Source organism: Protopterus annectens, chromosome 12.part0 (assembly GCF_019279795.1).
Source record: "Protopterus annectens isolate FY-2018-M chromosome 12.part0, PAN1.0, whole genome shotgun sequence".
Classification (NCBI taxonomy): domain Eukaryota; kingdom Metazoa; phylum Chordata; order Ceratodontiformes; family Protopteridae; genus Protopterus; species Protopterus annectens.
In genome coordinates, this window is record NC_056746.1 from 1,361,380,852 (window position 1) to 1,361,393,264 (window position 12,413).

The 12,413-nt window shown below is 41.0% G+C and overlaps 1 protein-coding gene across 1 annotated transcript in view; it reads left to right on the forward strand.

Annotated features, from left to right (window-relative positions):
- Positions 1–12,413, forward strand: part of LAMA5 (laminin subunit alpha 5) — a 1,615,491-nt gene that overhangs the window by 751,273 nt on the left and 851,805 nt on the right. The window contains exon 17 of the mRNA XM_044090412.1: positions 8,536–8,591. Coding sequence (XP_043946347.1) covers positions 8,536–8,591 — 56 coding nt within the window. The remainder of the gene's footprint in view (positions 1–8,535; positions 8,592–12,413) is intronic.

A 12,413-nucleotide genomic window follows, 5' to 3' on the forward strand; every position in this document is an offset into this window, starting at 1 on the left:
ATTGGTACTGTATTCCTTGCCTAGGCTCTGACCACGACGTACCTCACTGTTGGTATTGTGCCTTATTTAAACCATGAATTATTCGTCGTCGGTACGTTTTTGCTTCTAAATATTTTGGTACTCGGTTCAATTATCGAGATATGTATTCGGTAAGCCACCCGACTACCGACATTCTGAAAAAACGCAAAGATAAAGACAGAGACAGGCTGTCGAGATCCAAAACTGCCGACGATGCTTCTCCTAAGCTAGTCGCCAGCTCACCGGTACTCAGTGAGGCGCTTTTGCAGCCCCTGATATCCACTACTTCAGATTCGCAGACCTCTACTGAGACCCATTCGGAGTCTGGTATGCCGTGAGATGCTTCAACTATGGAACCTGCGGATGTCTCTACCTTGGATGGGTCCAGAGCTAATGTGCAGGCACTGGCTTCTGAGGGTGTATTCAGGCCTACTGACTTGCATATTAAACCGACGCTGTCTTCTTCTAGGCCTAAAGCTCTAACCATGCCTAGGAAACCGATGCCCAGACCGCATGGTCAGGCCTCTATGCCTAAAAAACAAATGATAAGAATGGCTGAAGACTTTATTACTTTAATCAGGGGAAGCCAACCTTCCCCCTCTAAGAGACTTAGGACTGAATTTGCTTATGATACTTCTGACCAGGATTCAGAAATAGGATTTATCTTTATCTACCTATGAGGATTCTGATGCAGAGGACTCTATTCCCTCTGCTTCTCCCCCAGAGGATTTTTCTTTTGGTGAAACCTTGCATACACTTAGGGAGCATTTTCACTGGGAAAGCCAGGATTACTCTGATTCTAAAAAGAGGTTTAGAGATTTCTTACTCCTGCCCCAACACAGGCCTTTAGCTATCCCTCCTGTGCTGAACATTGTTGATGATGCCTTTTCGGAATCTAGTTTGGCTCCTGACTCTTTACCTCCTACTCCCAGAAAACCTGATAGATATTACAGGGTTCCTGATTCTCACAAGTTCCTCTTTAAAAATCCTACTGCGGATCCTGAGACCATGTCACAGGGACCCAAGGACATTAAGGCTACTACTGCCAAAATTCCTACCCCCTCTGATAGAAATTCCAAGGCGCTGGATAGATGGGGTAAGAAAGTATACACCTCTGCAACCTTGGCCATCAGGGCCTTAAATTGACAGTTTCATATGTTAAAGTATCAGCAGCATATTATTGGATTGCTTAAACAGAAATCAATATTGATTCCTGATTGTGCTGAAAATAAGGATTTACAGGATGTAATGCATTCTGTTGAACAGGTTGGAAAACATACTTTGCAATGTGGTTTTGATTCACTAGAAGCATCTGGCAGGGCTGCTGTCACTGGGTCTGTACTTAGAAGGCATGCTTGGCTTTAGGAGCAATCTTTGCCAGATCATGTTAAAACTAAATTGCTGGATACTCCCTTAATTCAGGATCGACTGTTTGGCGACAAAGCAGAAGAAGTTCTTATAAAGATGGAGGAAAAAGCCAAATCTATGCAAACTGTTAAATATTTCTTACAAGTGCAGCCTCCTAGATTTACTAGGCATTGGCCCTCAAACAAATGGTCCTTTCCTGCCTCTTCCAGGCCCTCTCAGTTCAAACCCAGAACCAGCAGAACACCCAGGCTTCAGTCCCAGGGTATGCACAGGACTAAGCAGTGGGGGGCTTCCACTTCCAAATCAGGGAGTAGTAAGACTCCCCCCTATGGTAAGCTGTCTCAATGACTTAACTTTAAAACCTCCAAGCACTTCTCAACTGACTGGTCCTTTGGGGGGAAAGATTGCTCTACAAACAAAAAACTGGGAACTCATTACCCAGGACAAATGGGTTTTAAACAGTTTCCCAAGGATACAGATTTCACTTCCACGTTACCAACCCCAAACGGTTGGCCAGATCTACCCCCAAATCAGTGGGAAGAGGCTCAAAAGCAAGTACTCTCTCTCTTAAGATTAAAGGCTATTCAGACTGTACCAGAAGAGGAAAAGGGACAAGGTTTCTACTCAAGACTTTTCCTGGTACCCAGAAAAGACAACTCATGGCATCCTATCCTGAACCTGTCTATCCTAAACACCTTTTTGGTGATTCCAAAATTCAAGATGCTAACGCTTCACCAGTTGCTTCCCATGGTAGGCAAAGATGCCTGGCTGGCAACACTGGATTTAAAGGAAGCCTACCTGCAAATCCCAATCAGGGAATCTTGCAGGAAATACCTACACTTCAAAGCAGGCTACATGTACTATCAGTTCTCTGCACTGCCCTTTGGCTTATCTACTGCGCCCAGGATATTCACAAAGTGCCTAGCTCCAGTCATTATATTTTGCAGGCAAAGAAATATTCAAATATATCCATACCTGGACGATTGTCTATTTCAGGCAGAAAGCCAGGACATACTTCTGTATCATCTGGTATTTGTACAAAAGGTGTTAACTTCTCTGGGGTACACCATAAATGAAAAGAAATCACATCTGGTACCCTGTCAACAAATTACATTCCTGGGAGCAAGCTTGAACACAACTTCCCAGATGGCTTTCCTCATGCCAGAGAAACAAATTCATTTGACAACTTACTTCAAACTTGTGGCCACAAAAATCCTGCTATCTGCAAGGCAAATATGGCAAGCCTTGAGGTTCATGGCCTCATGCATTCTATTAATTCCATATGCAAGACTGCATATGAGGAAACTACAATGGTATCTAAAAAGCCTATGGTGTCAACATTCTCAGGATCTATTAGCAAGATTCCTATCATACCTTGCCTACGGTTAGAATTCCTTTGGTGGGCAGAGGTCTGCCACCAAAACAAGGGACTACCATTCACTCTACCCCCTGCCACCCAAACCCTAACAACAGACGCATTGGACTATGCATGGGGAGGCTCGCTTGGCAGGGAACTGCATTCAGGGCAAATGGAACCCAAGTGAAATGCACCTGCATATCAGTCAAAAAGAAATGTTAGTTGTACAGAATGCTCTGACAGCCTTCAAGGACCACATTCTTCCAGGACAATTAATGGTAAAGATGGACAACACCACTGTTATGTGGTACATAAACAAGCAGGGGGGAACCCATTCCTACCCCCTCTGCAGACTAGCCATGGCTCTGTGGAACACAGCCTTGAGCTACCAAGTGCATCTACAGGCTCAATTCCTGCCAGGAAAACTAAGTACACTGGCAGACAAACTAAGCAGAAATCTCATGGACCCACATGAGTGGAAACTGGAACCAAAGATTTTCAACATGTTGATCAACAAATGGGGGATCCCAGATATAAACCTCTTTGCCTTCCCCAAGAACTACCAATTGGACAAATTCTGCACAAGGACTCCCCACAAACAAGCTTGGAAAGTGGATGCTCTGTCCTTCAGCTGGAAAAAGGCCTTTCCTCCTCTGCCTCTCCACTCCAAAGTACTACTAAAGATCAAGCAGGACAAACCAAGGATGATACTGATTGCACCAGACTGGCCATGCCAACACTGGTACCCCCTCTTGCACAGTGTATCACAGCTGGCCCCATGGCACCTACCTCAGACCCCCTACCCTGCTGTCTCAGCAGGAGAGCCAGATTCTGCACCCCCAGCTTCAAACCCTGAAACTGGCAGCCTGGCTAATTACCTAATTTCTCCATTACCATCCCTCAGTAAACAAGTGTTGGATGTCATTTTGGAGGCAAGGAGGCCTAGTACTAGAAAATCTTATGCTGAAAAATGGAAAAGATTTTGTTCTTGGAACCAAACTCAAGGGATGGCCACAGCAGCGCACAATTTACCTCAGATTCTTCAATACTTAACTGAGATGCTTCATAAGAGCCTTTCCTTTTCCTCCATCAAAATTCACGCCTCAGACATTTCAGCTCATTACAACACAGAACCACCCCTCTTTTCTCACCCACTGCTCAAGCAGTTCCTCAGAGGGGCCAAAAACTTAAGACCACCCAGGACAGCCCCAACTCCAGCCTGGGACCTTAACTTTGTATTGGAAATACTCACTCTTCCTTCTTCTGAGCCAGCTGCAACTGCAGAATTAAAATTCCTTTCTTGGAAAACAGCTTTCATTTTAGCAATCACATCAGCAAGAAGTGTATCTGAATTGCAGGCCCTTATGGTAGTGGAGCCTTTCATCATTTTTCATGCATTTATGGTGTCCCTCAGGACCAATCCATCTTTCATGCCCAAGGTGGTATCCAGTGTGGCCCTTAATAAGTCCATTCATTTGCCAACCTTCTTTTCTAATCCGCAGAACAAAGGGGAATGGATACTGCACTCCTTAGATGTGCACAGACAACTTAGATTTTACTTGGACAGGACTAAACCTCAAAGAAAATCTGAAAAACTGCTGGTGGCATTTGCTGCAGGGGCAGAGGGGAAGGCTATTTCAAAGCAAACCATTTCTAAATGGATAGGCCATTGCATTCATTTCTGCTATAAGCACCATGGAAAACCTATCCCATAGGGGATTAGACCCCATTCAATAAGGGCTGCTACCTCAACAGCTTTTCTCAGAGGTGTTCCTACCAGAGACATCCTAGAAACTGCTATCTGGAGTTCTGTACACACTTTCACCAAGAATTACCATTTGCCAGTTTTCTCTAAAACCAGAGCTCGCTTTGCCACTGCAGTCTTGCAGGGCCTTACAGCTGGTCCTAATGCTACCTAAATTCCTCCTCCCACCCTTAGCTTTGGGAATCTACCCAACTGTAATGACTGCAACAGTGAAACATGAAGAACATAGTACAGTTCTGTACACTTACCATAAATGTAGATGTTCAAGTGTATTCAATGTTGCAATCCTGGTTATCCTCCCTCCAGCCCCCTGACTTCTTTTGGCTAATACCTCTATTTTCCTTTACTATACTTAAAAATCTTTTTGGTGTATTTGCTTTTTTGTTGGAGGTATAACCTTGTGTGTGTATATATATATATATATATATATATATATATATATATATATATATATATATATATATTTTTTTTTTTTTTTTTTTTTTTTTAATTGCTTCCCATTATGGGGGGCAAGAAAAACTGATGTAATGGTGTCGGCTGCATGCTTTATACCCCTGGTGACCTGACGTCATGGAAGATGAGACAGCAACCGATGCAGGACCCAAGACTTTGATAATCAGGCCGACTGAGGGCTACTGCAAGCAGATAACCCAAATGTAATGACTGCAACAGTGAATACACTCGGAACAATCTACATTTATGGTAAGTGTACACAACTGTACTATCTCTGCCTGACATACAAGGTCATGTCCATCCCAGAATTGATGGACATGCTCCACCTAAAAAAAAAAACAAATCCCCGAGAGCCACACGTCTAGGGATCTAAACCTCACCACAACGATAAATCGATAAATAGGACATGCTGGAGGGATAGATTCCTGTCTAGGAGACTCCCCATGCTTTGGAACAGGATTCCAATCTACATTAGGCAGAGCCTCTCATTAACACTCTTCAAGAGAAACCTTGACAAGTGGATGGGAAACAGAAAATTTACCCTGGGGATCACTGCAGTGGCTCTGCTGGACGGAGGCACAGGGAACTAATGGCTCTGCTGGACAGAGGCAGAGGGAACTTATCTCAGGGGGCGGCGAAAGCCAACACATTCTGGCTAGGCTTACAAATGCCCTTGGGCAGATAGCCTAGTACTTACCTATGAACCTTTGAACCTATGTAATTTTGTTGGGATCGGACATAAGACCCAGTCAAGTAAGGTGACTTTGTTAGTGTTATTGCTAAGCCTGGTTATGGTAGTAATGAGCTGAGTGAAGTTATAGAGGCTGATGGAAGCATTTGGAGAAGGATTTGTATGGTCTAGCCAATTTATGTTGACACCCCCTAGGATTAGATAACAGCCATGTTATACTGAAATGTCACTACCCACTTACTGTGGCATTAATTGTGGGTGCCAAAAGGCTAATCCTCCTGAAAAGGAGAGTACGGGGCAATATGTTGAGTAAAATGAGAAGGGAGGCCTGATGCGTGCTCGCTTGCACAAACACACACACACAAAACCATGGTGGGGGTAATGTTGCTAGATCAACAGCCATATTAGCGGCTATGAGATCATCACAACCAACCAGTCATACCCCCGCTTAGTAAACTGCTTATGCTGCAATCAACATAGTTGTTAAACCCATTAAAGTAATGCAAAAGTGTCGGCAGTTTCAAATTCTTCTTTCAGAAATAAAACTTTCAAGAAAGAGGCTGACTATCCTTTACAGTTTGCTAAAGGGATTTGGGATTTCAAGCAAAAATGTCCAGTAATCACTATTTCCACCTATCGCTAATTTTTAGTATTATTTCAGTGGTGTAGGCCTGAGTCCTGACATTTGCACTTGCATTGTTCAGTTAGATACTGTTTCAGCTGACCTTTTAACTGTTTGTAGTCCCTGCTTTCATTCAGATCAGGTGGCAATGATTGCCACAGTTTAGGGGAAAGAACAAGCAAAAACAGAGAAGCTGTGGTCTGTGGAATGAATCTTAGTGGATGGAGGTTTGGGAGTGGGACCACTAGTGAACTGTAGCTTCTTATGTGGTACTGTGGGTTGGATGTAGCTAGTCTCATAGTCATGGGTGATGGTGTATCTTGAGATATGAGTTGCCAGTTTGTGTTTTCCAAGGGAAGTTGGTGATGAAATAGCAGATTGCATTAGAAAGAGATTATAAGGTATTAATATTTCTTTTTTTTTAATACTGGTACACCATATTCTAGCAGGACACCTTTGACTAAGGCTTCTATAGCAAGTTATGACAGGAAATGAGATATCTTTTGGTTGGTTGAATGGGAGGTTGTTGACTTTGGATGTGACTTTCTGACTGTGGTTTTGGAAGTTGAGGGAGTTTGCCAAATGCCAAGATATCTAAATGATGTGCTGAATTAAGTTTCTTTTAGAACAAAACCAGTTATTTAGTTGTAGAAGGACTAGAAGCTGATTTAGGATGATGCTGTGAGAAGGTTGGGATCTCTAGGTAACCTTGTGAAAAGGGTGGGATCTATCGGTAACCATGTCATCAATGTAAAGAAGAAATTGTAGATCAGGTAGGTCAAGAGGTAGTTTATTTATAAAAATAGAAGATAGCATTTTTGCAAGAATTGATCCCTTAGGATCCCCTGAAAGACTGAAGTCTGTATCGGATAATGCAAGTCCAATTTTAACTGTGAAAGTTGGAAATTTTTGAACCACTGAGTAGATTCAGAGCTTACACCAATATCTTGCAAGTGGGATAAAAGGATGGAGTGCTTAACCAGATTAATGGCCTGGGTAAATTCAATGAATACTGCCCATTTGTCCATGTTAGTGATGATGTCATCAGTGAGTGTCCAGAGAGTAGTCATGATAATTCTACCTGCTCAAAAGCCATGCTGCTTCCAGGAGAGTAAGTGGTATTTGTCAAGGTAAGTGGCAAGCTGGTTGTAAACGATTTTTTTAAAATCTCTTAGCAAGGGTAGGAAGTACTGATAAAAAACAGAAATTGGAAGACTGAGGAGAGGATGTGATCTCTTAGTGCAGGTCTGACAAAGGTTGATTTCCTGATAAAAGGAATGGTGTTGATTGTGAGGTTAAGGTTGGAGATGTGTTTTAGTGAGTGGCTGAAATTCCTACAGTGGCAGACGAATCACGAGCAGAGGTTATAAGGACAAGAGGGAAGGACTGGAGACATACAACAGTGGGGAGATATTCCGGAAGATCTGTGTAAATTTGTATGGAAGAGGATCTAATGTCCTGCTGCATGGGTAGAAATATTTGAGGAAAATCAACAGGTGGTAGGTGTTCAGTATAGCAAGGAATGAGGCCAGGAGTGAAAAACTCTTTAGGTGGACTACTGCCAGAGATGTTATTTACCTCAGACCATAACTGTCTGGGGGTGTGAAGAAGGGTGTTTTTTTTTAATTTGAGGTACTTCGCTTTATACTTTTGTTTGGCTTGTTAAATAATATTGTGTAACTTAGTGTATTTCTCCCTTGAGTCAGGAGTGAGGACATTTTTTCCAAAATTTCCAAGCTTCATCACATAAATACATTAGAACTTTCAGCACTTTATAGAGCCAGTCAGTCTTGTTATCTTTAAATAGCCTAGAGGTTGTGGGAAAGTATGTGTTTTGATGGTCTAAAAGTTGTGAGAATAGGTTGGCAGCAGAGTTTGCATTGGTGAGGATGAAAGATGGGGACCAGCCTATTGCTGTAAGGTGGGCTTTCAGGCTAGTTATTTTAGGGGGGTTTAGTCTGCAGGGGATACTTAGGTTCTTTCGTAATGTAGTAATGATCTTTCCTACATTTAATTAATGGTGATTGAAGCTTCCGATTCTCCTTGATCTACATGCTGAAAATCAAATAGAGAACCTTAGTCTTTCCTTTGTTGCGTCAGTGTTCCTGACTTGTAAAACGTGAAGTGAGTACGGCATGATTTTGTAAGTTAATGGTCAGTCAAAACCAAGTCTCATTGCTTCCTTTTTTGTGCAAAGATATTTTTATATTTATGTAAAATGACATTAAAAATCAGTTGTTCATTTCCTATTTTTTCTGCAGTTGGTTCCTGTCACCCTGTCGGGTCAATCAGTCTAGACACATCCAGTTCACTGCAGGTAAGTAGTCCTGCTTTGATGTGTTATTTGTTCACTGCAGGTAAGTAGTCCTGCTTTGATGTGTTATTTGTTCACTGCAGGTAAGTAGTCCTGCTTTGATGTGTTATTTGTTCACTGCAGGTAAGTAATCCTGCTCTGATGTGTTATTTATTGTTTTTCTTCTTCCTGCTAACTTTAAAGTGCTGTCTTCACCTGACAGGTATTTTGTTGTCTCCTAATGACCCCCTCCCCCATGTCAATTCAACTTAGAATCAGTAATACCATTTACTTACAAGATTATGATTAAATTGTGGAATACTTTTGGGTGAGGGATAATTCCAAGAGACCTGATTTGGGTGTAAATTAATTCCTGAAGGATTACCTTCAAGGAAGCAATTAAAATTCTATGTATCCTTCCAAAATTTAGAGAATCACTTTCCATTAGTTTATTTTGGTACTGTATCAGTTTCTTAAACCTTTATGAAGCTTAGTTCTTTAAGGGGTTGGTGGTCGGTATAATGGTTAAGGTGTTTACCTCACAGACACAAGATACAGGGTTTTATTTTCACCTCTGAAAGGGAAGTTGTCAAGGTATAAATGGCCCACAAGGACAGCTAGCCTAATGCCTGCCATTGAACCTAATACACAGCATCATGATGAAGAGGGAAATGCCCTGACTATGACCTGGTACAGCTACGTTTGTATAGAGGGTCAGCCTCTGGATGATCCAAGGTGAGAAGGTGGGAGTTCACAGCCAATGCCAGCTTACCCATCCTGGGGTGGTTGGAAGGAAGTGATCATTCTGGTCAACTGCTCACTACAAGCAAACTGAGGCTTGCTGGCACCAAAATGCAACTTAGACTGAGGTTGTGGACTTGGCATTCTCAAGCCATTGATGGTAGACCTCAGTGAGCATGGGCATGGGAATGTGTACCCAATGGAGGGGTTTTTGTAGGACATCATAGTGACGTGTGTGCCCATGTCAGCCACCAGGATTGGGGCTGGGTCTAAAAAATAGGGATGCCATTATAGTCTATAGATGAATCATGAAAAGGTGCAAGCTACTCTGTGGCTGCCTAAATGATGCCCCCCCCCCCCGAGAAATTCTCATACATTGGAAACAAAAAGAATCAAGAGGGAGAAATGGGAAGGGGCTGATAGTTTCCAGGAATGGGGGAGGGGCACATTGTAAAAAGTAATAGTCCTTTTATATCTTATAATGTTTCAGAATGGGAAAGTTTACATTAAACTGATGTGTGCAATAGTGCCAGAGAAATTAAATGCAGTGCGACAGAAAGAAAAATGCACAAAAATTAAATATGATCTTCACCAAAAGGCTTATAAAGAGGGACTATTTATTTACTTCATTTGTATTTATTAACTGGGGTGAATACCAATCCATACAAAATCATTTTCCATAGCCTAGGATCGTTGTCTAGTTAAGTCGAACAGTTTGATCTGTTTGTGTAGCTCTTTTGTAGTTACTCACAACGATCCTCGGTAAGTTTGATTGAGAATGTACAAGGCCTCAGGTTGTCCATACTCAGCATGATGTCAATAAAAAGAAGTTTGTTACTCTTTGTAGCTATAAGCAGCTGGATTTTCTTTGTTGCTTTAGTATTTCTGACTTGAAAAACTAGAAGTGAGCATGGCATGATTTTGTAAGTTAATGATCAGTTAAAAAGAAATCTCATTGCTTTAACTGTTTAGCAAAAGAGTTTAATATAATTAACCTAGAAGAGGACAGGCAGAAAGACAATATGACAGAAGTTTTAAAACCCTCAGAGGAAATCAAACTTCCCAAGTAGCAAACATTTTATTACCTGTCAGCACAGAGTTCACCAAAAGTTTTGAAAAACTCCAACGCACGACAGAGTTAGCACTTTTCAAATGAGGTTACTGAGGTCAGGAATTTCATTTTTCCCAGAATTTATGTGCCTCAGAATAGAATAGAATAATTATGTCCAGAAGTGCAGGGGCTCAGTCCCCTGCAGGGTAAGGGTTTTGTGAGATTCTGACTCATAAGAAAAGTATCCTTTTGCTATTCAGCATACAACTCTGACACCTGGTTGTCAGTGCTGTGGATTTAAGTAAATCAGATGTCTGAAAAGTAGTTTTTAGTTGTAGTCAAATATCCAAAAGTGGCATCTTTAAATACAGGAGAGAGGCATGAGAAGAAGAATACAATGTAAAGCTGCAAGATAGATTACTGAGGGGAGCTAATATGTGTACACTATATACACACACACACACACACATATATATATATATATATATATATATATATATATATATATATATATCCATCCACGCACATACACACACATACACACACACGCACACACATACACACACAAAAGCATACACATATGTGTGTGTGTGCATGTGTGTGTATGAATGTGTGTGTGTGTGTGTGTGTGTGTGTATATATATATATATATATATATATATATATAGATATATTTATATATATATATATATATAGGTTTACTATCATAAATTCGAAAATCAGAACAAAACGTGTCTGCATTTTTGAATTTATACATCGGAAATGAACATTTCCGAATTTACCTAAAGTTGAAAACAGTTGAAAACACTCCCACCTGTCCTGTAACTACCTACCTAACCAGCCTAAACACACAGTTACGCAGGGCACCCCCCCCCAAATTAATATTCCAACTCCGAGATCGCACTACAGTGAGGAAAGGGATGTATTTCCCTAACCGCACTGTACCGCGATCCCCTCACATGAGCAAACGTTAGAATTGCGAATGCACAGTCCATTCGCAATGGTAACGCTCACATCACCTGCGAATATGAAGTATTGAACATCTGTTGTTCGAATACTTCATAGCCGTGCAAGTGCACGTCGGCATTGTGATAGTAAACCATATATATATATATATATATATATATATATATATATATACAGATATATATACACATATATATATATATATATATATATATATATATATATATATATATATATATATATATATATATATATATATATATACACGTATACATACATGTGTATACACATACACACACACACACACAAATACATATATATATATATCCATACACACACACACACACACACACACACACACATATATATATCTATCCACACACATAATGACACACCTACATACACACAACGCACACATATACACACACAAACGTGTGTGTGTGTGTGTGTATATATATATATATCTATAGGTGTATGCATACATGTGTATACACATACACACACACACACACACACACACACACTCATACCCAGATATTTATTTGTATGAAGGTATGTGTGTGTGTGGGTGTATATGTGTGTGTCTGTGTGAGGTAAGGTATAAGATCAACTTACAATAAAGTCGAATCTTATAATATCGAGACTACAACATCAGCACTGCATAATATGAAAAGCCAAGAATGTCGAATTTCAACTAATAGAAAAATGGCAAGAGAAAGGAACACACAGAAAATACTGGTCCTGCTGTTTCAAGTTGGCGAATCATTGCAAAGGGGAGTTGTAACTGAAACCACAGCATTTGGTGAAGAACTAAAGAAGACACTGGCACACCATGATGCAAGCAACTGAAATGAGTTTGAAAGGTATATGCAGTAAGCTAAAGCACAGGGCAGCAATGTCAAGAAACACCCCTTGTTCAGAGGTTAACAGTGCCCTTTCTAATATGTCTGCTAAGTGTAGCATTGCTTTAACCAGTAGGAAAGCAATGTTACAGCAGCACCCTCAAAGTCAAAATAGGCACCTCCACCTCTGATAGCAGACCTGTCACTAGTAGAGTTCCCCAGGAATCTGTCCTGGGACCCCTACTG